Source organism: Silurus meridionalis, chromosome 11 (assembly GCF_014805685.1).
Source record: "Silurus meridionalis isolate SWU-2019-XX chromosome 11, ASM1480568v1, whole genome shotgun sequence".
Lineage (NCBI taxonomy): Eukaryota > Metazoa > Chordata > Actinopteri > Siluriformes > Siluridae > Silurus > Silurus meridionalis.
In genome coordinates this window covers 10,571,741-10,597,500 of record NC_060894.1, presented here as the reverse complement: position 1 = coordinate 10,597,500, position 25,760 = coordinate 10,571,741, and the positions used below count along the sequence as shown (strand labels likewise).

The 25,760-nt window shown below is 41.4% G+C and overlaps 1 protein-coding gene across 2 annotated transcripts in view; it reads left to right on the top strand.

Moving 5' to 3' along the window:
• zswim6 (zinc finger, SWIM-type containing 6) overlaps positions 1–25,760 on the top strand; it is a 51,144-nt gene that overhangs the window by 6,215 nt on the left and 19,169 nt on the right. For both annotated transcript variants that reach the window (XM_046861059.1, XM_046861058.1), the window contains exons 2-4: positions 22,637–22,993; positions 24,116–24,264; positions 24,404–24,554. In XM_046861059.1, coding sequence (XP_046717015.1) covers positions 22,637–22,993; positions 24,116–24,264; positions 24,404–24,554 — 657 coding nt within the window. The remainder of the gene's footprint in view (positions 1–22,636; positions 22,994–24,115; positions 24,265–24,403; positions 24,555–25,760) is intronic.

Below are 25,760 nucleotides of genomic sequence, written 5' to 3'. Positions count from 1 at the left end.
GCCCTTGCAACGCAAATGGGAAGTTTTTATTTGTATTTATTAGTTACTTGTACAACTGTTTTTTTTTTTTTTTTTTTATTGGAACAGAAGCAAAATCAAAGCATTGGGTAATTCTTGTTTGTATTGGGTCGAGAGTGTTACAGTGGAAAGGATTCATGATCGCTCTTTGCCAGGAAAGTGTTTTACGTTTAATTTTTTAGCATTTTCATGATTTTGGTATACTGGTGGTTGTGGTCGGTAGGAAACGGGTTGGAATATTTCCTCGCTGACTACTGCCGCTGGAAACCTTGCCGTCCCGCTTAGGTATTTTCCAGGTCATAGTCTGCTTCCACTCAGGAGACAGATTTGTATTTTCTGGCTCTGGCTGCTCTACTCCCTCTTTGAACAGAGGGGGTTTCTTCTTCCCTTTACATATATTTGCTCCTGTGTTTGAGAAGGAGGGGGAACCCAGATATAATTGGCAGCTTTTTTTGTTTTGTTTCATGAAGAGATATGAATTTGATGAAAAAAAAGGGCTGGGGAGTGCATGTAATTGCTTTAAGGGCAGCAGCTGTATGGGTTTTTTGGTTAGTTAATATTTAGTTAATCTCTAGACTCCAGACCTGCGGGATTGTTTTCTTCCAGCTCTCCATCCGTCTTTGCCTGATCGGTATTCAGCCTTGTCCCCTCGTGCCATTAACCTTCATCGAGGGTAAGAGGAGGGGTAGGAGAGAGAGCCGATAGGGATGTGGGGGCAGGGAAAAGCAGGCTTACCTTTGCTCAGCCGAGGACTCACCTCTTTTTAAAAGCACAGCTGCTGTTCTGGCCTGCCTAAACAACGAACATCAGGGCTCACTGCAGGTCCATACGGCACCCTGAGCGTTTCAAAAGGCCAGGACGCAACGACCTGGTTATTGTGCGCCTGAGCCGTGGCCCCAAATTCTAGGAATTACCTTAAAGGCCATATTGCAGCTTTGTCAGCCTTGTCCATAATCCAGAGTACAACTAGTTGCTGGCAGTGGGTCTGTTTTTCAGGCAGACCCCCTGATGCGTGATGACGCACTGTACCAGCTCGTCCCGCACAGGAATGGGCTCCAAACCAGTGGAATGTACGAACGTGGTCGTGCCACTTTATGCTCCGTATGTCGTGAATAAGGAGATTTAAAAGGAACAATGGCCTGGTTATTTATTCTGTTCTCTCTATGCACTGCTGGCGCCTCGGCAGGGTATACCGAGGACCCGATCTGTCTTCATTATCTGAGCTGCGGCGGAGACCTGGAAACGGCGTGGTGATGAATGAGACCTTTAAGTTCACATTAATGGCTAAGTATTGCTCGTAAGGAGCTGTAGACTACGCTTCTGTTTGATTGGTGGGCCGCACTTCTTTGACGATTCTTTGAAGAGGCTGGGGGGGAAAAAAAGGCGCAGAGGCAAGGAAAGCGTACTCTGCATTATCGCTGTTTGGTATGGCGTGATAGAAGATTTGCACATGGCCGGAGTTCTTCAAAGCTCATTCTTGGAGGCCCACACATTGCTGGGCACACAGCCTGCAGCTGGCGTCGACTTGCAGTGAAGTCCTTTAAGGGGACCCTGCAAAAGTCCCCATGTGGACTGCAACGTCAAAAAGTCCAGCCTGGAATGAGAGAGAGAAAAAGAAGAGCTGGCTAAGTTTGTGCATGTTTGATGGTGCTTGCTGGTTGCTGAAGGCAACACCGAGGGAGTTATTTCCCTTTTTTTCTTTGTTTTTTTTCCTCTATCGTTAACCCAGCTGTGCTTTTCCGGACGAGACAAAAGCAAAGCCGAGTCAACATCATTTGCCCCTTGTTGTTCTGACTCCCCTGATACCTACATGTTGGATAGGGCTTCTAAACATTTTTTTATTGCAGGCCAGAACAGCGAGCAGCATTAATGCCTCATAGCACCAGGGTTCCCGGCTCGATCCTAAGCTCGGCTTGGTGACTGTGCAGAATTTTGAATGTTCCCTGTATTTCCATATGGGTTCGAATAAACGGAATTTCCTTGTTGCTGTAAGTGGGTCACATTGGCTTGAAACAAAGCACAAGGGTTAAAGTAAACAAAAGTATGCCGCATGCTCACACAGGCCCGCAATGTTGCTGTGCATGCCCCTCATGCTGCATTGTTCAGCCCGCCTCCAGCCACAGTCTCGCCCGTCGAAACCGCCTGGCTTGTGTTGAATTGCGAGAACCAGAAGAGCTTGAAGGGAAACAGGTTCAGAGACAGGTTCATGAAGCACTCATAAAAGCGGCTTTAAACTTGCTGATGAATGTCTGGGAATCTGCCCTGTGTGTTTGGCAAAATAGCATAGCATAGAGGGAGAGAAAGTGAGCGAGCGAGCTGAACCGTGCCATCAATGGATGTGGAGTGAATTCGCATAACAAGCTCGATTTTTGCATTATGCGATCACGTGTTTGTTGGTTAATCACTGCATACTACTCCAGTTGGACTGCAGGCCAGTTCTTTTAAATGTATGCTTTTACATTTCATATCCCACCTGTTACAGATACCTGATAACTCCTTTTCATTATTACTTTGGACTTACAACCTGCTTCGCATTGCAAATTACCTCTGCCATTTTTTTTAATAAATGAAAGAATCCAACAATCCCAAACAATAAAAAAATGATCACCGCAAGGATGTATACTTTACATATCATTGTCTTAGCTTTAAACCCTACTTGGTTTTCCTATGTAAGCGCCTTTGTAAGCGCCCATTTTTAAATGCATTTTGTTAAATTCAAATGTTTGGGATCATGCATTTTTTCGGAATGAGAAAGTAGTGCCCGTGTCAGTTTGCAGGCGAAGCCCAAAACCAATCAAGATTTATTGAGGCATAAGAAAGATGAATGGATTGCATGGCCTTCTTCCACAGAGCGCAATCTAAAGAAAGAATATGCCATAAATGACATGTTTAGCACCGTGGGAATGGGGGATAGTGATTAATTTAATGCAGAGAGAGCAGTAATATTGACATCAATTTGGGGAAAAAAGGCAGAGCATGTGTGTGTGTGTGTGTGGGGGGATGTGCTGAGCTTTAATAGTGATCATAATTCTATCTGCAAGCTGCTGGAGGAGAGGAGAAGAAGAGGCCTCTCTCTGTATTCCCATGACACAGAAATGAACAGGAACAATGACAACTTGCCTGGACCAGGTTTGAAATGTAATGTTCAAATCTGAATCAAAAACATATTTTTGTTATTACTAATGGGCATACTTAAACCATATCCGTTTGCTAATTACCGAATGGTCGTCTATGTAAAAGATGTATTCCGTTACGCCTTTGGCGGTAAACGAAATGACAGTGAGTCACCCTGAAATCAGTTACGCAGACCGGTCTTTGTCTCAGAATTAGTCATTAAACAGAATATGCTTGCAATCATTTGTGCATAACTACTAACAGCTTCTTATAGAAAACGGCTGCTGAGTCAGCAGCTCAAAGGCAGTTTCGAGAGGCTTGTATGATTCCTCAAACCTGTTTTGCTGGATGAAAATGGGAAAAAAAAGGCAGAAACGATATCGCATAGATCCACGCTTCCTTTAAAGCACGCGCAGGAAAGGTGTATTTATTAATACTTTTTTTTTTTTTTTTCCCCCCCATTTCTTTTTTTGGAACAACCCAATAAGCATTTCTCTCATCCTCTTAGACAAAGAAGTAATATTTTTTGTGATAAGGGGGAAGTTGGCTTGTGGTCGGGGGGGTCACGTAGTCACACAAGTCTACTGTGACTTTGACTGGCTTTAAAAAAAAGTTTGTCTGTGGGCCGTGCCAGTTTTGAGTTTACACATACTGGCACATGGAGACAGTTGCCTTGAGGAGGCATTTACATTGCTGAAGTATCATCACCTCCTTGTTTATCACAAAAGGATTACATGAGGCTGGTTTGTGGCTTCTGATTCTGGAACTGCAATTCAGCTTTAGATCAAATGTAATTGTTGCTCAAACGTTTTAGACAACATGGTGTAAATTTGGTGTAGTTGTTAATGATGAGTGATCGCAACATTACATTTCTGAACCTCTTCCCCTTCTTCTTGCTGTCACACGCTACTTATTTCTGTAACATAATCCTACTGTACAAATGCCTGTCCAGGTCCCCTAGCCCACCATGTTGCTTTACCATGCATTGTGAGTGTAATAATGATGACCAGTCAGCAGCCCCCATGCCCCAGCTGGTGTGTATGGCTCTATATGCAGGGCCTCGGGCACATATAAGGGGAAGAGGAGGTGAACAGAAACCAGCGCAAAGGGGGTGAGGCCCTGAAGGAGCTTTCCAGGCTCTAGCTGTCTCTGTGTGACACACATTCAGATTGATGGATCAGTTTGTGTATGTCCTCCAAATGGCACCTTGGGGCTCAATGTACAAGGAGCCTTTCTTATAGTTCCTTCTAGTTTCATGGTCTTGAAAGCATTTGTACTAATCCATTTCTCAATATTTATTTGTGCTCTGTAAAGCATGTGTTATTGAAGATGGTACTTGGGGCCCCTGTGGCCATGCCTATGCATGTCTAAGAGCAGCTCCTCTTTGTCTTACACTGGCGTTTGGGAAGCAGCCATGTGTGCCTCCGGCGCTGATCCCTTGCTGAGAATCAGGTCTGACGTGCACATGGCTGGCTAGCTCTGCTTTTCTCGCCAGCATCCCGCAGGGGGGGAGGTGCAGGCTGGGGCGGATCTTGGCAACAGTTCATCCCTCTTTTGTGTCACAGTGATGGGGGCCAGCTTTGTCTCAAGTTCATATCAGATGGTATTTTTGATTGTAAAATAAAAAAGTGTGCAACATTTTTTCTTATGTAGCTGAGGAGCTGTGGCACTAATAGGACCAGTTATTTAGGCTGGCAGGCTGTGCCATTCCACTGACATTGTTTTGTGTTTCAGTGGGCACAAGGAGGCCTTGGCACAGTCGCTTATCACATGCCATTCCTGCCAGTGACTCCAGATGTGTGTTGGGCCTGGTCCTGCTATGCGGGTAGGTTGTTCCAGATAGTACAAAGACATGAGCCTTAGACAGAAATGCATCTCTGCTGCACTCAGCTTTGCATCCTCCATATTCACCCTTTGGCCATTAACCTCCACAGGCAGCTGAGAAATGGCCGTCTTTGATTAGCCCAAGTGAGAGCATATGTGCTCCACTGGCTTCTACTTTCAAACATAAGGCCCATATATTGCTTATTATTACTTGCTTTCATTATTGCAATACTTCCTTTCATGGAGCATATGTAGTCAATCATGGATGTATACCGAGCAATAATTCTTCAGTTTGTATAGTCATTGCTCTTTGAAGAGGATCTCGTTCCTTTTGCAGCTGTGTTGCTGATACCCTTTTTACAGAATTGAAGGACCTATTTGAGCTAGACTCTCCCAGCTTTACTGTTTTAAAGGAATTCTCCATTGGCCTCCAGGTGATTGAGTGTGATCTTCTGTTTGCAGGAATTGTTCTCTGTGTTTGCCCTGGTTACGTAGTCTCCAGAGCACCTGTTCGGAGTTCAGAGGTCAGGGTTTGGGCTTACCTTTTCTGTAGAAAAGCTGTCAGACTCCTCTATTATTTGTCCACCAATATCCATCAAGCAGGTTCTTATTGGTGCAGGTGTAGCAGAGCAGGAGGTTCTCCGGACAACAACCAACTCTTTTGCATGCACCGCACTCTACTGCATTCGCAAAAAAACAAACACATTTTTAACATAAAATAAATGAAAGTAGTGGATTACAAGAGTCAGGTTATGACCATGTGCATGTTTTTCATCTTCAACATGAAAGTATGTTACCCAGTTGACTTTTTGTTGTGTTATCGTGGGAGTTTTTTCTTTTTTTTTTATTGTGCATGTTATGTATCCAGCAGCTTTCCATCAGATGCCAGCTCTCCCCTTTGCCACTGCTTTTCAAATTTTACAGATGCTAAGGCCTGATGGATTAATATTCATATGGTTTTAGTTTCGCCTGTTAATCCCAAAGTGCGGGAATCGGGAGGCCCTTTCCCTCTGATCTGTGATCAGCAGGGGCTGGGGGGGTAGAGGGCCTGTCTTTGCGCTTTCACAGGAGGATAGCTGCTCAAACCCGCTGAGTATTACCGAGCTCAGAGGGCTTGGGCTCGACCCTCCAGCTGATCTTGACCCTTTTATCTCTCACGCTTCTCTTTTTACAATGAGATTGTTATGTGCATATCTTTCTTTCTCTGTTTAAACAACTCATGCTTGGTCTGTTGCTTGTTTGTCCGCTTTCTGTTCTCTGACAATGTTTGTAGAAAATTTGCCACTTATAATTTTTTTTTTCCTTATAGATGTTCTCTTGCTCCATCTCATTTTCCTGATTCAGCCACCAATCCACATATTTATCAACCCAAATGTTTGCCTGAACCATGCAACGTGAACTACATTTTCTAGCAGCTTCTAGCAGTGTAGTTGGTTGTTCAGCAATACAGTGATCACTGTTCGAAGATCTGATAATATGACTGGTTAGAGGCACAATAAAAGTTCCCTGTGTTGTGTTCTGCAGCTTTCCCTGGTTCACCCCTGCAGCTGGTCATGGGAACAGCTGACAAAACCTGAGCCTGAGAGGCTTATGGGAAGCCTTGTCCTGTCTGTCTGTCAGTCAGTGGGGACAACCAGGGGCCCTGGCCACGGCCTCTGTTTTTTTGCAGTATAAAGTAAGCAGGAAAGAAGGAACAGCTGGAAGCACACAGTGTTCACATGCACAGAGAGGCTCCTCTCTCCTCACAAACCAAAGTAAACCGAGAGCCTGTAAACTGTCCGAGAGTTGAGTTCAGAAGGAACGCTGCCCATTGAGGCTGACAGGAGATAGAACTTGCGTCTCGCTTTAGCTCTTTAATTGAGCAGACGTTGAATCTTAGACACATCATGGCCATGAAACAAAAATCCTGCCCTGCAATGGTTTATTTTACTTTACTTTACATCCTGTCTCTCTTGGATACTGTAGGGATATTAACGATTGTCAAATGCAAGAGTTCTTTCTCTTTTTAATCACAGTGGTAGGAACAAGCAGCCGGTTCTCTTCAGTATTTGTTCATTTTTATTTGTGTACGTTTTCGCTGGCAGTGTAAGAGCGCTCAGCCGCATTGGCCTGATGAACCAAACAGCTTGGACTGTGAAGTTTGGGAAAAACGATGGGAGGAGGGAGGGGGAGGGGGAAGGGGGGCACCTCCAGTGCTCAAGCATCAAGTCCTGCCAAGCCTCAAATGTGGCTCTCTGGCTTTAAGAGCCTCAGTGCTTGCATCGTCTTTTTCAAAAGACGGTCGCTAGTCCAGCTCGATTAAGTGTGTTTTCATTCAGAAGGCAGACAGTGGCGCTTGGCTTCTTTTGAGCTGAACAAAGCAGAAACCCATATGCTTGAGTTTGATCAATTGCTACTGGCTGTATGTTATGTTGCAACTTTGATCGAGACTAAAATTAATTACCCTCTTGCCCTTAGCCTGTCGTCTGTATATGGTTGTCTCTGTTGCTTTTTTTACAGATCTTCTCCCAGTGCCTTTTCTCCTTTCTGGTCGAAGAAGCCGACTTTTAGAGGAATGTTTCATGTTCATTTGTGTAAAATCACGGTAGACATATTTAGGTTACGGATTGTTGCGCTCTAATTAGAATTATGCTCTTATGAGAGTTATGACTTTAATGTATTGTGTACTCCTCCATTCCCTCTTGTTTCCACACATCTTTTTTTTTTTTTTTTTTTAAAGTCTGTATTCCCTTCAGCTAAAAAAACTCGAGCACTATCGTCAAGTCTCCCTCTGAGCTTGTGTCCTTGATAGTCAAAGGAGAGGAAAAGAGCCTTTTGAAATTCAAGGTTGAGTGTCTGTTTCTCTCTCTAGTTCTTTGGAGGCATTGTCTGCAGCCTCGGTGAGAGTTTGGAGCCAGGCTCCCTGTTTGTTGACATGCCTCTGTGTGTGTGTGTGTGTGTGTGTATGTGTGTGTGTGTGCGCCTGGTTTTGTTCAACTGCATCCAATCAGATCTGCCTTTAACTGTAAGATGACCACATGTAGCTCTGATAAACCCTGCAGTTCGTCAGCAGATCTCGGGGCTATGATACCGCTGGCACCAGCAGCCCATACTCCCGATAACAGAATGGAATGGAGTCCCAGGCCAACTGCTGATTTGATTCCCTTCCCCCTTATAGTACCAGGCCCGAAGGGGGAGGTCAGAAGCACAGATTTAGCCCCTTTTTTTTCTTCCACTATCAGCAAGAGAGGCTAAATATGAATGTGTCAAGAGAGGAGTCCTGCCCCCCCACCCTCTCTTCCTCATTGTGGCCCTCTTCAGCCCTATTTGAGGAAAGTTCTCACCCCCCATCCTGGTCATTTACATCCCTCTAGGCCTGGCTTTTTTAATTGAACAGGAACTGAATGCGTGTTGCCATGGCAGGAGGCGAGTAGTTTGGTTTTCCCTATTGTGGCGCCGACTCCACTCTGCGAAAGAATTCGGAGGGTTTAAAGGTGAAAGGCCTGACCATGTTCACTGCATTTCGATCATCTGAGTGTTTTAAATCAGTGCATCAAATCACCATGACTGTGAACTAGCATGCTATCCTGAAGTGACTGGTGCCTGCCAACCTTTTTCCATTTGAGCTGTTGCGTTTGAATGTGTAGAGGACAAAAAAAAGCAAGTAGCACGTAAAATCAATATCTTACCATGCTTTGGCAAAAAAAAAAGCAAAGGGGGAAAAAACATTTGCAGTGTGTGGTTAATTTGGATGGTTGTTTTGAGTGCAGCCCTTTTCTGCAGGGTTGTTTAGACAGAGGAGGGGGAGGTGTGAAAGTCTCACATGTTCCTTTGAGGCCTTGGAATCATTTTCTGTCAGCAATGTTTAAAGAGAATAAAGTGAGCTGTCATCACAAAAGGTTAAAAAAATCTGTCTTGCTCAGCCGTTTAATGAAAGCGACCGAGTAAGAACCACAAACTGAAATCCATTATTTAGAGAAGTGGCATTAAAAAAAAAACAGCATACGAGGATGACTACCCCTCCCGATGTGCTTTGCTTACATCAAAATCAAGACGTGGCCTTTTTTATGGAAATATGAACTACTTACTATTGTAGGGAGTATTGGTTTCTCAACAAATCCTTTTTCGGGGATTGTGTTCTGTAATATTTCTGTCTGGCTAGTTCATCTGTAAAAAGTCTTTCTAAAGGCATCTCATAGAAAATATTCAAAATTGATTCATTATTGGATTAATCATTATTATTGTAATTGTACACCGTTCCAGCTTCTGCCAGATGTGCAAGTCTGTGTATTTATGCATGTATACCTACACTGTGCAAAATATGTAGCATTCCAGACGAAAAACCCCACTCAGCTCAATGTACCAAACCACTGAATGCTAACTTTTATATTTGTTATAATAGCTAATTAGTTATTTATTTGATACCACTATGTACTGTTGCTGAAAATATCATTTAATGTCATGGCTCAATTTATAATCTACCTGCAATCAAATCAGCCTAGTTTGCAGGTAGGGGGTATTTTGATAGTCATGAATTTATTACCCAAATAAAATAAAGATTTACTCAACTCAGGCTGAAACGATTCCTCCAGCAATTTAAATAATTCACATACAAAAAAGTAAACGCTGGACCGCTCTGGGGTCTCATTCGTAAACGTGGCGTACGCACAAAACGGGACTGAAAATGTGCGTACTTTCCACGCAAAGGTTGTGCTCGCTATCTATATTCCCAGCTCCCCCTTCTCGCCTTCTACATGTAAACACAGAGTTTACTTACAGGTGCGTGCTTTCTTTCGCCAAGTTTGTTTTTTTTGCAAATCGCAACCTTTGCGCGGAAAGTGGCGCACGCACGTTTTCAGCCTCGTTTTGTTTATAAATGAGACCCCTGGACAGGTAAACACAGAACACGCTGCAGAATGAAAAATGGAGGAATGGAGAGAAAACAGCGAGGGGCGAGAAGATTCGGGCCAAAGAACACAACAAAAAGTTTGGGATCATTTCAAACTAAAACGTAAAGAAAACATAGTACGGGGAGTCCCAAGTGATTCGAAATCGATTTTTTTTTTTTCATATTTTGATTTCTGATCCAATTACTTGATTGATCGATGGATTATTCTATAGAATACTCGATTACTAAAATATTTGATAGCTGCAGCCCATATACTTCGCTTCTATCTGTGTGTAGTTCAGACTACACCGCTGCTTTCACTGCAACAAGTAGCCAGATGTGTCTAAGTTTGAATCACCAGTTGATGTCTTATTTGTGGTTGATTGTCTGTGCCTGTGTCATGTGTATGCACTCAGAAACAAGGTCTTGTGTATGACTGTATTTGCTGAAACAACTATTAATTCATCGCATAAAAAGAAAAATTTCAGCGTTCCCAAGTCATACTTCTGATTTCTGAACACCTCATCTGATGAAATGCACTCTCTTCTTAATCAGGATTAGAATCTGTCTGTCTGTCTGTCTGTCTGTCTGACTTGATAACACATGGTTAGATGTAGTTTTTGTCTTGGACCACCAGACAGTTTATTAGCTGAACAGCAAAGAGATTAGTACCTTTCATTTGACTGCCTCTAAGGGTCTGCTCTTTCCGTAATGCTGAGCGTATGCTCATTTCCAAGCTCTCGTCTTTATTTTTTATTTTTTTAAAACACCTCTGTGTAGTTGAGCTGGCAACCGATCCTTCTTGGCAGGGCTTAGACAAAGCTAGAATGGTCACAATTAGACTCAAAGTGTCACTAGAGGTCTTTTTGTGTGCTTGGAAGTGTCGAGCAGTAAAACCGTTTTGATTGTTGTGAGGATTGCGTCGCTATCTGTTTGTGCTCGGGTAACAGTTCCATCTGTACGATAGGAGAGTCTTTCCAGTAAGTGTTAGAGAACATGGTTAATTAGTGCCTTGAAAAGTGAAAGCTCTGAACAGCCGCCTTTCTCTGAAACACCCCACCCCTTGTTTTCTGTCTCCTCATGCTTTGTTGAGCAGTTGGAGATTACCTATGACTGGTTTCAATTGACCCAGTTTGGCGGATATCCTCATTGACCTAATTTGCTTGTCGACTGGTGCCTCCCTTCCTCCTCCCTATGCTCCACTACCTTGCATTGTTATTGTCTATTGAGAATTCTCCTCTCACACGTTATTGGCTTGTTAGCCATGAAGGCTCACGGCGTTCCTTTGTGGTTCCTGTGCGCATATAATGCTTTGGAAAGAAGGTTGAAGGGTTTTTCTTTTTTCAAAGATTTAGCCCTTCCAATGAAACCCCTTCTTTTCCTTTCCAAGTCTTTATGACTCCAGAGGCTTGCCTTAGCATCCAGTGCATTGATCGGGTTCTCAAATTTTGCCTGAGCTTACTGCATCTTACTGTGCCTAACTAATCTTTCACATTGAGAGCTACACAGTGTATGGATAAAAGGGGATCCAGAGTTGGCTTCATTTTGTCTTTTCAAATGGTTCCTTGGCATTTTGCTCTTCTTTCGCTTCAGCTTTCCATCTTCAAACAAGACTTGTGTGGCAATGTGTTTTCTACTTGCACACTTAAAATGTTTGCAGTATTTATTTTTTTATTTATGACATTTTTGAGAGATATCTGCATATCTCAATGAATGCGGTGTGCAGTGTTTTTTTTTTTTTTTAATATTTTTTTTTTTATATAAACATATACGAAAGAGCATCTGCCGATCAGGGAAATGAGACTGCCTAATGTAATTTACAAGCTGGGAAACTATCCCCCTGCAGGATGGCATTTACCTCGTCTTTTAAAGACCAGCATTGACATTTCACCTTTTAAAACACGATACTCGCCCTCCTTTTGCCTTCAGAAAATGGAATTCTCAGAGTCCCTTAGGAATAAACCTATTAAAGGCTAGGCTTGACCATGTTCATTTGAGCAGAACATGATTCCAAGAAACCTTTATTACATTTAAGAACTGAAATATCAATTTCCTTGTAGTTTATTCATAAAATTAATTTGTTTAGACATTGCTTGGTGCTAGTGTTTTAATTTCTTTTATTAATTTATTTATACCCATGCAAACCAAATTACAATAACCTAATTGTGTCCAACATCAGAGAGGCTGCAGCAATGCACAGTTTGCATTCTATCTTCTTTAACACACCTAATTCATCTCATCAGTCTATTAACCAGCTCTTTATAGGCTCTGTTTGGTATGACCTAAACCAGTTCTCAACAAAAACCTCCTGTCTCCTGTAAGACCAGTCTTGTATCTTAGTGTTTTGTTTGATGAGATTACTGGTCCATAGTAAATGATCAGAAAGATTACACTGATTTAAACTGACAAAAATGTTGTCACCGCCAAAACATTTTGGCAACATTGTGTTGATCGTCACAAAAACGATAGAATTGGGCAGAGGAATGGTGAATGAAGAATTATTTTTCCTGTCTTCCCCTAATAGCTATAATTATCATAATTATAATTACTTTAATTATCATCTGATCATTAACTAACTACCATGTACCTCCTGAGTTTTTCAGAGGCGGTCAATCCTCGTTTACGAGCCGGCCCGGATGCGGATTTAGTTTTCCAAATTCGAGCTTCCAAGCTTGTTTCCTTCCTCCCATCAGGCACGGCAGATAGCTCAGGAAACAAAGAGTTAAAGGTTGATGACTGTGGCTGCTGGCTCTATTATGCAAGCTGCTAAGCGAAAAAGGAAGTGCATTACAAAATGCTGAGCTCAGAGGTCTGGCGTATGGCCAAGTCTTTTCTTTTTCTTCTCCAGAGCTGAGGGCTTTCTAAGCTTCCAACCGGTGGGTATGTCTACTGTTGAGGAATTCTGTCTCAGTCCCGCCCCCTCTTGCTCACTCGCTCGCTCTGTCTCTGTTCTCTCGCTCTCTCTCTTTCTCGCTCTCGCTCTCTTCACAAATTTAGCCCTGTCTGCCGCGCCCCTTCCAATCCTTTGCAATGACCTCAGCAGCAGTTGAGCAGTTCAGCCCAGGGCCAGGCACGGTTGGGGTTGGGCCATGCAGGGGAGAGGCGTTTGTTGATGTTGGATGAAATATGCACGATTCAGCCAGCTGAGTGGGGGAGGAGGCAATATATGTGGGCGGATGTGCGCATGCGAGCGAGAGTGAACGGGCGTGGAGAGCAGCCAGTGTGTGGAACGCATCCCTTGTGGCCGCATCGTCAGCTGACTACAGAGCATAAGGAGGAAATGGGAGGGAGGTACGTTCTCTTGCCAGGCCTCTCTATTTCTCTATTCCTCCTCTGTTCATTATTACTCAGGTTTTCCAGTTAGTTAGCCCGGGTGTGAATTCCAGGCATACTGACCGACTAAGCCGCATGAAAGAGAAGTGAAAGCCGTTAGTGTGCTGAACACTGCATACTGTTGTACAGTTTTGTAACTTTATAGTATATTAGTTCATTAGTTCAGCAGGCAGATTTTGTGTGTATAAGTGAAAAAAGGATGTCTGTGAAATTGAGCCATACCGAACTGTTCTTGGATCTGATTTGCCTCCCCTTAATGTGCAAGACAAAGCCAACTCAACACCAGCACATTAATTTCCCTACAAATCAGAAGCTTTTGTGGATCAACCTCAGAATAAAAGCTTTTAGCAGTCTCACTGTGGCTGGGTCCTATTTTTAAACGCCATTTTTACCCTCACCACTGGGGCCTACAGTGGGTTGGGAGGGGTCCTGAATAAAGAACCACATCCACCCCACCCCTCTACTCCTGGGATGTGGACTGGCAGGCCAGCAGATGAGAAAAGGCATTCTATCCACAGAGCTTTGGCCCTATCCAAACAGTGCAGCGTTACCCATGTACAGCATATCTGAGCATGGTGGCCATATTTCTCACTGTGTGTGTGTGTGTGTGTGTGTGTGTGTGTGTGTGTGTGTGTGTGTGTGTGTGTGTGTGTGTGTGTGTGTGTGTGTGTTTAAAAAAACCCACACAAGTGGCCTGTTTTAGTGTCAAGGCTGCAATGTGTATGTCTTGGCTCTCTGTGGTCATTTGGCCAAATCAGGCAGATACGTTATCCCAGTCGAATTGGCAAATCCCTTACAAATTACATTACCGAACCTATTCTGGCTCGAATTGTGCTTTAGAAGCATTTTTTTTCCCCATCTAACTGAATTTGGTCTTTTGCTTCATCCCACTCAGTGCTGGTGCGGAAGGCGCTTGTGTTTTTAGACAGGAAGCGTCTGTCCCCATCCTGTTCCCTATACAACTGCACGTGGAACTGAAACTGTTCCACATGTTCTCATTGTAAGCCTCAGCCTAAACAGACGTCCAAGGCATGTGGGATGGAGACGTGGTCCGGTTTTAGCGCGCCCACACGTGTTTTTGAGGCCTGGTTTCCGATTTCGAACTGTAACGTAAATCGAGGTCCAACTGCAACCTGCCCACATTGTATTGTGATGCTTTGGGGACCAGTCCAGGAAGCAGGTGTGTGTGTGTCTGTTTTTTTAATTTTTTTATTTTTGTACACGCCTTGATGGGAGGGGTCTGAGGCCTGTTCTTTAGTAGTCATCCTGATTGCTTCCTCCCTCTACTTCACCCGCATTTGTTATTGGAAAAGCGGAGGCCGGAGGTAGAGGAGGAGGCGAAGGCAATGCCTGGTCAGTTGTCAGCACCCAGCGTGGCAAATGACTGTTGGGAAAACATGCCTGGGTCCCAGCTGTGCTTTTGCAAGCCCGTGGCACGCTGTTTACTGATGGGACCACACACAAAGGCGCTCTATCTGCCCCATCAGCATCCAGTGCCAGAGGAGTTCACAACCATACACAACTGTCTCATCAAAGAGGGTTTGGCTCTGTAAGGCTTATTTACCAAAGCTTATCTACCAGCAGGGTGGGGGGTCATAGCACATGGCTTAACATTGCTGGTGTGGACAGTTCCACCATTGTAAGTGAGCTGATTGGAGGCATATCCAGTTAAGCGATATATTGCTAAACTGCTCTAAACCAGTACCTTTTGGCAGTTGTGCTTTGCCTGCAGTGTTTTCGTTCATTGGCTAACAGTAGGGTCAGATGTAATTTCAGCCTGGAGGACCCAGAGCCTTTTTTGGGGTATTATCAAGCCAATCTGCTGTGTTGCTGCCTTTCAGAGCCACAACATTGTTAGCGTAAGCCACAAAAACCATTGATAAGTTTGAGGGACGTTCTGTGCGTTCCAATGTTCCTCTTTCTAAGTTGTGCATGAAATGTACAAATTGTTCTGTTTATGAAGCTGAATGGTTTTTATTTAAACATTTTTGGATTTAAAATGATTTTCGATCTGCTTCAAGTAGAAATTCAAAGTCTTTTATTCGTATTTGTTTATTATTTGCTGGAAATTTCCAAATTCGATTAGACAAATATTTGAGAAGGGGAAATTACATTTGATCAAAGTATCTGCCCCTGAGATACCTTCTATGAAGAAATTCCTGCAGATGTAATCATATATTGTAGAGCCCATATTTTATTTGTATCCACACTGCTGCATGAATTGCTTTAGCAAACCTTTACATTGGAGAACCTTTATTGAGCAATGGAGCGAAAACCGTTGTTTTTTTTTTCTCAGTATGTCTGGTTTTGTATTGGGGCTGATTATCTATATTTGGTTCCTGGTGTTTCATTTCATGCTGACATTTTCAGCGTTTTTGTTTTCTTGGCTAAAAGCGAGTGGGCCCAGAGGAGCGTGCTAGTAATCACTCTGTCGTCCATTTTGGCAAGAGTCGGAACGACAGTCGCTGAGAAATGCTTTTGATCTGCTCCCTTGTGTTTGGGTGGTCTTAATAAGAAAACAAATGCATTTATGTAGAAATGGCATCAGCGAGCAGGGGTTTTAAGTTCAGCCGGGTCGGTTTCTTGAACAACGCAAACCATGGTTTGAAATTGGTCAATTTTATTTATTTCTAAAGAGCTGCAGCTTTTTTGATTTTTTTATTTAAAGGAACGCGCAGGAGGATAACCTTGGACAGGGCAAAATGTCAAGAGTTTAATAACTAGCACATGACATCCCGAAGGTTAATTGCTGGTGTCTTTTAATAGTGGTCAAATATGAAGAGATGGCCGGGATCGGGGTTGTGGTGGGTCAGAAAAAAACATTTTCGTTTCTTAAACAGCAATGGATAAGGTGCAACATGCCTTTTTTGAACAACCCAGAAAGTAACTAGTAAATTGTCACCGCTTAGTCTGCTAAAAGCCACTTTTTATTTGTTTGTTGATTTATATTTTGGTTCTTTTATTGTTATAGTTTATAAGAAAGAAAGAGCTGTTTCACTCCTGTCCAAACACATTGTTCACATCTTCAGGTTGTAGCTTCAGGTCATTGCTTGTTTCCCCAAAACAATTTCAATGCTAATGGTGTGGGGTGAAATTTCTGTCAGAAATATGAGCTGTCCATGGAGTCTGCTGGCCTTTAGCACCTTTATGGAATAAAGTAATATAAATATAACATTTCTGTAATGTAAAGCTAATGGTCATTTATTTTTTTGGATATTCTTTCAGGAAAATACTTCACATACTGGAATTAAACAAATCTTAGTCTTATTGCTATAGTATATACATTCTAGAATACCAAGCAGGAAACGAGGAATAAAACAGTTGAAAGGCAGGGGGTCACCTTATAGGAAACTATTCAAAAAAAGAATTGCACACATCCTAAAATGTTTTATTCTTCTTGTAACCAACAAGTCATTTGCAGTTGCAACCATTTTGCATTTATTAATGATATGGTAAGTCATATGGTTACATTTAATATTCTGGATTGTTCTGGAAAATACTTTCGATGGGTTAGGCACTTCTTTGTAAAACAAACAAAAAAAAGTTTTAATTAGTCATCAAAGAAATCTTTACTATATCAGCTATCTACCTAAAACAAATGTGTGTAACTTGCTACGGTAACATATCTGACCAATCAGAATCGAGTATTGTAGCTGTAGCGGTGAAGTAAAGGGAGCAAACAAACAAGGGTGTTTAACCCTGCTCGTGTTTTTACTTCAGCATAAGGTCTACAAACTAATGAATAAAAGCCTCGATGTGTATTTTTGAAATCGCTGTTAGTTTTTGCCTCGTTGCCATTTCCAGCGCCTGCTACCGATCTGTCTTTCGGGTCAATGTTTAGGTCAAAGCTAATTGGACCTATTTTTAAAATGGTAATATTTTGAAAAGGGCACTTGTGAATGAGAGAGGTTATGAGCCTGTCTTTCGAAAAAAATACGTGGTGAAAGAAAGGGAGGAGGCCACTGTTGGTGCTTAAAGGGACGGAATTTACGGTTTTTGTAAGCACGCCATGTCTCTCTGAATACCAGCATGTCTCTACACTTTGTCACAACCTGTTTGTAAATGGGTTTGGGGTGGGGGTGGGGGAACCCATGTGGTCATTTTTCTTCATTTACTTTGTCAGTGTGTGCAAGAGTGACACACACTGCTGTCAGCCAGGAAATGAAGCATTATCCATCTCCTTAACTCAGGTTCTTCTTGTTTCTTGGTGAAAGTTGAGGATCTAGGCTTACATCTGCGGGTCCCCCCCTATCTTGCCCACCGTTTGTGCATTCTACCTCTGAGCATATAATTAAATTTTTTTATGACTTTTTTCATTCGGAAGCCGGATGTGTCTTTGGGTCAGGTGCATCCTTAAATAGATCCTTAATTCTGTGTAAGTAGTATTTAACATCGGCACGTGATCAGTCTTTGAGCATGTCTCAAGGATGTTTAGCGCTGAGCCTATGTGTGTATCATTAGTTTAATGCTGGTTGCCATGTCCACTCTGGTAGTAAGTTTCATTTGTTTAGAAAAGTTTTCAAACCAATTGAAGTACTGAGTGGCGAATACAGCGACTCACTGTTGTGTTTTGGGTAAACCGAACACATCGACTACAGGCCTCCTGCTGCCACTTGAATGAACGAATCCTTGTAACCCAGAAGCATAGATAATGTTTCAGTCTTGGAAAGGTGTGTGTTTAAATGGTAAACAAAATAACCAAGCCTAATGGAAGCTACTAAATTGTGTTACTTCTCATATACACAAAGTGCAAAGTTCAAGTTTGTCACATGGCGTTAAGCCTTTAAAATAGTCTTTGAAGGGATATTTTCAAGCCTAGTATTAATTTCTAAAAACCTCGTTCCTAACAGAATCGTAAGATATGTTTGTGTAAGCCACATTTAGATCTTCACTGCCAGTGTTTGTTTTTTTTTTTTGCAGTGGAGTAACCTTAGTGTAAGTAAACTACATTTCACTCATCGTAATTAGTAGAAAGGTTATTTTCCTGTCTTTAAAAGCCAGGACCAGATAATAACAGCAGGTTCTTGTTCTCTGCCAGTATGAAATTGTGCGCTCCGGTGGGCTTTTCTTAGCTAAAATGCCTTAATAAAACTGACCAGTGAGAAGATATGTTAATTAAAGTCCTACTAATTGTCTTGTTGCGCCAGTCTTTCCATTAAGGCGCTGGGCGTTAAGGCAGTAAATCCCCCCCGGAAGCCAGGCTGATGCAGGTTTTAAGATTCTGATGTAACTCCTACATGATCCATCAGCACACGTGTTACTACCTGCCATCCACAGCCTATAAAGACAGGATATATATGGCAGGGAGTATAATTATTTGTCATATAACGGTGATGAACATCTGCAGCTATAAGTCAGACATCCCAAAACACTCTGGTGTTTCGCTTTCACTGGGCAGTCAGAAGACAACACGTAGTGGATTTACCTCCTCCTGTCTTGGATTCGATGTACCTTCAATGACATGATGCGAAATGATGCAAATGTCATTTTCCAAATTCAACCGTTAGTCTAGCATCATAAAGAGAAACTGCAGCCTCGCTTCCCCCGCAGAGTACAGTAGGAGGTATGGCTTAATGATTTACCAGCGTGTCTGAGAATAGCAGGCAGCACACGGGCATGTCTTTAACCCGAGCTAACAGATGGTTCAGGGCTGATGAACTGTCCGGGAGATGGGAGATGGAAACACTGGGGAGAGAAGTGTCGCTCCCTGCACGGCCTTGTCTACCCATAGCAGCCTGCTCATTAAAGAGTTCCCCTGCGTGGATCACCATGCTTAGAAAATCATTAAGTCTTCGGGGGTGTGTGTGTGTGGTGGGAGGTGGGGTGAGTTTATGGGTGCCAAAAAAAGTGTACAGGGTATCCATGTTTCCTGTCATGGTTAAGTCCCAAATGACTCCTTCTGTCCTCAATAGCCTGTAGTTTATTCTCAATCACATCTGGTCAGAGGTAGTCTATTTTTGTAACATTAGTTGGTATGGTGGATTTAATATTATAGATTTTGTTTAGTTTCACTATATCTGAATGAAAAACAATTTGTCATGACTCCTCCAATCGAATACTCTTAACTCCTGTAATCCCAGCTGGGAAAAAACATTCATTAATGACATTCGCCTTATTATAGAGTGCAAATTATTGCCTCGCTCATTAGCACACAGTGCTACATATTCATATATACATACATATAGGTTAATATGGGCATGCTGTTGGAGCGATACCACCTGATACATATCCCAACCCCTAACAATGTTTTTTTATTTATTATTATTTTTTTTTTAATAAAAACATATCCTGATGTACATCCCTCTTATTCTTCACTGCAAATATACTGCAATAATTTGATATCTAATCTTATCCACTTAGAGTTACAATTAGTGGTATGGAACATGTTCTCATGTGTTTTAAATATATATATATATATATATATATATATATATATAATATATTACACACTTAATATATGGTACAATCAAATTAAAATGCTACGTCAGTCAACAAATATGAAAGGAATGGATATCACTTTTACACGGCTCTGTAAAAATGGCTGGACCTATGATCTAAAGAAATTATACCACGATTAAAAAGAATTCTATTGATTTAATTACATGAGAAAAGATACAGAAATACAGATGCTTTACTATACAAACATTCACTTAACGAACTTTTGTGGATACGGACAAACCTGTTCTCAAAGTCAAATTTAGAAAAAAAATTTTTATTACCTAATACAAAATATTGTATACAGTATTTGGATTTGTTTTAGTATAAAGCGTAGTCAATAACAAACACTAACAACTTACAAACAGATTCATGGTACGTCCAGTCAATCGGAACGTAACTTGTTCGTAAGATGGGGGAGCATCTGTACTGCCACACTGGTATGTTATTTTCCTGTCCTTTTATACATCTAGAAATGTACATACCAATATTGTGTGCCTCCAACTTTGTGCTTTGACACACAACGGTTTGACGAAGATGCACTGGAAAAGTCAGGTGTCCCGATACTTTTGTCTATAAAGTGTATATACAGTCAACCCCTAAAAATTTGTGGGTTTTCATTTGGAACCTAACCAACAGCAAGATTAGCAGATTGTCTTAAAATTTGTGGGAATCCACAGCGGGACCAAATATTCAGGAATGTTTGGAATAACATTTTAAACTATGTATTTGGTCAAATACTGTACAATGTTACAGTGACAATGTCTAGATGAATTCACTAAAGTGCCATAGGGGCTGCGGGGGTGCATCCAAAATTCGTGGATTTCTGGAACTAATCAGTATTGCTAAACATTCATGAAAGAACATTTAACGCACAAGAAACAAGATGCTAAATAATGCTAAACAAAAGTGCTGGCACATTACCTAGGGCACTGTGTAGGGTTTATCATATATATATATATATATATATATATATATATATATATATATATATATATATATATGCGCGCACTGTGCAGAAATTCATGCGTGTTTACGTTGTTATTTCGGCACCTATGTTCACTACATGCACAATACAATTGCTAGAGAATGTAAAAGAGACTCCTACACACTGCTCACCGTTTACACCATCAGAATCCGCCTCCTTTTTGTTTTATTTAAGGAAAGCGGTTTGGAAATACAAAGCGCAGTATTGGGCACAGTCGAAGTGCCCAGGCAAAATCCGATCATCAGATTTGCACCAAAGCGCTTTTTTCCTTCGTGTGAATGAATAAGAGCAAACTAAACCACTTACACGGTCTAGACGCAAAGTGTGAATCTCTAGTTCGCGTGCTACATCTGGAACGAAAGGTCGATTTGAGACAAGCCCCAGGGAATCCAGGCTGCCTCAGATGCAAGGCAGTTGAGCTGAGCCAAGAGGAACATTAGTGAGCGTGAACTAGTAGTGTAAACCGCAAAAATGAAAAACGGCAGACTGATCACCGTATCGCGTTCAATATGCGACCACCAATAGTGATCTTGTTAAACACACAGAATTTGATTGTATTATTAGTAGTAGTAGTAGTAGCATTAGTAGTAGTAGTCTTTTCGAAAAAAGCTTGTTCTTTTTTTTTCTTCTCTTTTTTTCTGCCTGCCTACAAGCTGAAGGCTTTTATTGAGAGATCAAAATATTTTTAGCATCACAAAGAGGATATGTGGCTAGTGCAAGGTCAGCATCTACAGAAGAGAAGTGAAATGAGAAAACTTGCAAATCTGCATCCCCCACCCTTTGGCTTTATCCACTCTGGCTCTAGCCTTGTTGTTGTTGTTCATAGAACCGAGTGGATTTAAAAGCAGTGTTACCCTTGTGAAGGGGAGAAAATAATGCAGCAGGTAACCACATCAAGAAGTTTTCCTTAAAGGGTTGAGGGGGCTGGTTTCCAGGCATTATATATATATATATTTTTTCAATTTTTTAAATTTTGTTTTATTTTGTTTTATTTTGTTTTTGCCTTCTTTTACTTTCAATAACCATTTGCTCTACGCGAAGATTCTTAACAGAAATCATGCTCTCCGACTCGCCGAGACGACTCTGAGTCGGCAGTGACTCATTAGTGTCTACTTCACTTCCTAATCAGCGTGTGACTTCTCCGCCTCTCTTGGTCTAACATCAAATGCTATTCAAATAAGCAGCAGATTTTTTTTTAAACCCGGCCCTTTGTAGTGGCACACGCCAGTCAACTCGCAACCCTCCCCAGACACACACGTGCACATGCACGCACATACAAACACACACATCTGTTCACCAACAGGGAATCAGAGACCTCACTTCCTCTTCCTGTCTCTTTCTGCTTGTCTGGAGCTTTGTTGTATAGTTTGTAATTTCTTGTTCACAGTTTCTCAGCACAATAACTGTACAAAAAATAAGGATTAAGATTTTATATATATGTGTGTGTGTGTGTGTGTGTGTGTGTGTGTGTGTGTGTGTGTGCGCAGTAGTTGCTTATTGAGTGGTGTGTTTTGGGGGATATTGGGAAAGACTGTTCTATTAAAATTAGAAAAGGAAGGTATCTGCAACGTTTCATGTTCCACAGTGTATTGCACTAATCCATCAATAAAAAAAACATTCTGTTTAAAACAAATTTTAATGTATTTAAAACTGTGAAACATACTTTATACTTTTTATTATTATTTTTATTTTTTTGTAAGATGTTATTTCTGGGGGGAAAACACATTTATGGAATTTTCTTGTTTGTGCCTGACCCTGATGCTTGGTAAGATTGTAAATAAGGTCAAATGACTGAAATCTTTTTAAAATTTGATTTTCAAATTAACAGCAAGCATTTCTTTTTCCGTTTTTTCTCTGCTTGGTTACTCTTGGGTATAAAATGGCCCAGACATGCTCTCTGGTTTCATTTCTAAAATATTCATCATTCTATTTAAAGCACCTTCATGTTTCAAACAGTTATACTGCAACAGTATAAATAAAACAAAATCTATATTAAGAAGTCCTTCTTTAAAAAATATATATGTAAAAAAATCCTCTTCCTTTTTATTCCCACTCAGGTTTTCATCTCAGCGGCACCGTGACGGAACCAGCCACGCCGTCCGAACCAGAGATGTTGTGCAGCGTTGCCATCAGCTTTGACCGCTGCAAGATCACGTCAGTGACGTGCAGCTGTGGCAACAAGGACATTTTTTACTGTGCGCACGTCGTTGCGTTGTCACTGTACCGCGTTCGGCGGCCCGAACAGGTCAAACTGCACTTGCCGATTTCCGAGACACTTTTCCAGATGAATCGCGATCAGCTCCAGAAGTTTGTCCAGTACCTCATCACAGTGCATCACACAGAAGTGCTGCCCACCGCTCAGAAACTCGCCGACGAGATCCTCTCGCAGAACTCCGAGATCAACCAAGTGCACGGTGAGGCCTTGTATCTTGATATCTCCTGATAACATGGTTTCCAGCGCTGCCTGATATCTGCTTGGTTTAGAATCCAATTTATTTTATATCACATCCACCCCGAAGTGTTTGTTTCTATAGTTAAGACTAACAAAAACATTTTGTTGTTTGTGTTATTGGCCTTTTTTATTTATTTATTTTTTTATTTTTTTATTTTTATATATATATAATAAAATGAGCTGCAAATTTGTCTAATTAACTTTAAAATTATGATTATAGAAAAGTAATTAAGGAGAAAGGAGTTGATTTTTTTCCCTCAGTTTGTATTTTTTTTTTATTATTTGATTTGGTTGATTTTTATTAATATTTTTTTAATGCAAAATAATATATCGTGATACTTGATAGGGTTTAGGTGTTTAATCCTGACAAAGAGCACTTCTAATACATTTAGAGGACACTAAACCAGATTTCACCATGTTTTCTGGCAGTACCCTCCTCCTTTTTATTTATTTATTTATTTTTATTTCACTGGTGTCTCTGGCAGTGATAAAGTAAAGCTCAGGGGTTAAAAGACTCTCATCATGCCGGCATGAGGCACAATGGCCCATATTATATTTCCCTTTTGTCGGGAAAGGGAAAATCTAAAGCGGATGTTTCAATTATGCAAAAAAAAAAAAAACAGTTAACTGGCACATTTTGGAAGCGGTTAGGGGGTTGTTGGGTTGTGGGCAGGTCGGGGGTGACTGGGAGAGCTTTCATCAAGGCACTGCTGTGTGAGGTCATGGTTGGAATGCAGGAAGTTGACTTGATGTGATGCTTTGTAAATCTTTTATAACAAGACTGTAAGCATTTAAGCCATCAGAGCTGCAGTTTTTTTTTTGGTCTCTCTCCAGGGGCTTCCTCGCCACCCTGCAAACGCTCCGAATTACAAAAAAAAAAAAAAAAAAAAAATTCTCCAACCGGCATCACTGTCATGATTGGATTAGGACAGAATATATTATTGGCCATATGGAATCCTCTGGTTTTTCTCTCTCTATGCAGCAAATGAGCTTTTCCTCCTCTTTATATGTAGTTCATTGCATATTTTTTTTCCACCTTGTTTGTTAAGCGTTTGTGTTCTGAAGTTTATGGCTTGTGTGTCAGGAGCCCCGGACCCCACAGCTGGAGCCAGCGTGGATGATGAGAACTGCTGGCATCTGGACGAGGAGCAGGTTCGGGAACAGGTCAAACTCTTCCTGTCCCAGGGGGGATACCACGGCTCGGGCAAGCAGCTCAACCTCCTCTTCTCCAAGGTAATATGACTTTCCAGATATCCTTCAGTTCATTGCATTATAATACGCAATCTATCTTGTATCACCTAAATCTAAATGTATCTTAATTACATTTACACCCTCAAACCCTCTAAAAGGATGCTGACTTTGATTTGCACAGGTGAGGGAGATGCTGAAAATGCGCGACTCGAACGGGGCTCGCATGTTGACGCTGATCACAGAGCAGTTTATGGCCGATCCAAGGCTGGCGCTGTGGAGGCAGCAGGGGACCACCATGACTGACAAATACCGCCAGCTCTGGGACGAACTCGGTGAGTCTGAAGTCTGACTTTGCTTTCAATCCTTTGTCCACCAAAATGTTTGAGTACTGAACCCTGGGTTATGTTAGGAATAAATCATGGCAGTGGCATGTAGAAGAATTAGGGGTGTAACACGTAATTCACGTTTTGGAACATACCTCGGTTTTTACGTCGCATTTCCGTTCGATTTCGGTACACTTAGAGGGGGGAAGTAATGCAAAACATAAAACCGCTTGTTGGTTTTATTGGTTTTGGAATAAATAAAATTAATGCAATACACTTTTTAAAAATTATTTTTGTATTTTATTTTTATAATGATTAAATTGAGTAATCGACTAAATTGATGAAATAAAATTAAATAAATGGAAACATTTAATTACATAATTTCAGTACCGTTACACTCCTAATCAAAATACTTAAGGTCACTCAGGATACTTTTTTTTTTTTTTTCTTTCCCCATTCGGTTTCAGAATCGCTTCTTCCCAAAGCCGCATCCGTTGCCGCCCTTCACGTTTGCAGCGTCCGCTCCTGATCAATATTGCATATTCTTTTACCACTTAAAGCCACTCCAGGGCTTTGTGTCTGCAGTATTATAATGTAGGCTTCAGAGGCTGGACAGTGGGTATACTTAATCCTTACAGTTCAATGCGGTCATTGTCTGTAAGAGTTAAAACAACAACTCTAGCTCGAAGCAGCACAGGAATGCAAGAGGCACAAATTGGATGGATTTGTAATCACTTAAATTGTGACTGGCTTGCTCAGACCATCACGCCTGCCAATGCTGTAAGCGGCGTCATGTTTCGCCAGCGGGCACATTAAAGCGAGTCTGGATTCCTGGGCATGTGGAGAGAGAGAGAAAGAAAATTCAGGATTCAGCACAGGGTGAAGGGGTGATTTTATTTATTTTTTATTATTTTTTTTTCTCCTTCACGATTAAAATAGTGTTGTCTTTTCATGTGTCCATACTGCGGTAAAATATATTTTGTACAGTTGGGCCGTGTTTCAAAAAATGTATGTAGAGCACATGAAAATTACCATCTGATCATAGTGTTCAAGCTTTCAGGCTATGACATCATTATCTAAAGGTTTTTTATTTTTATTATTATTATTATTATTATTATATATTTTTTTTTTACAGTTTTTTTTAAATCATTAAAATGCTGTTTATCAGTATAGCGAGTGGCGGTGAACCTGTTTGGCATGATGAGGCAGAAAAAT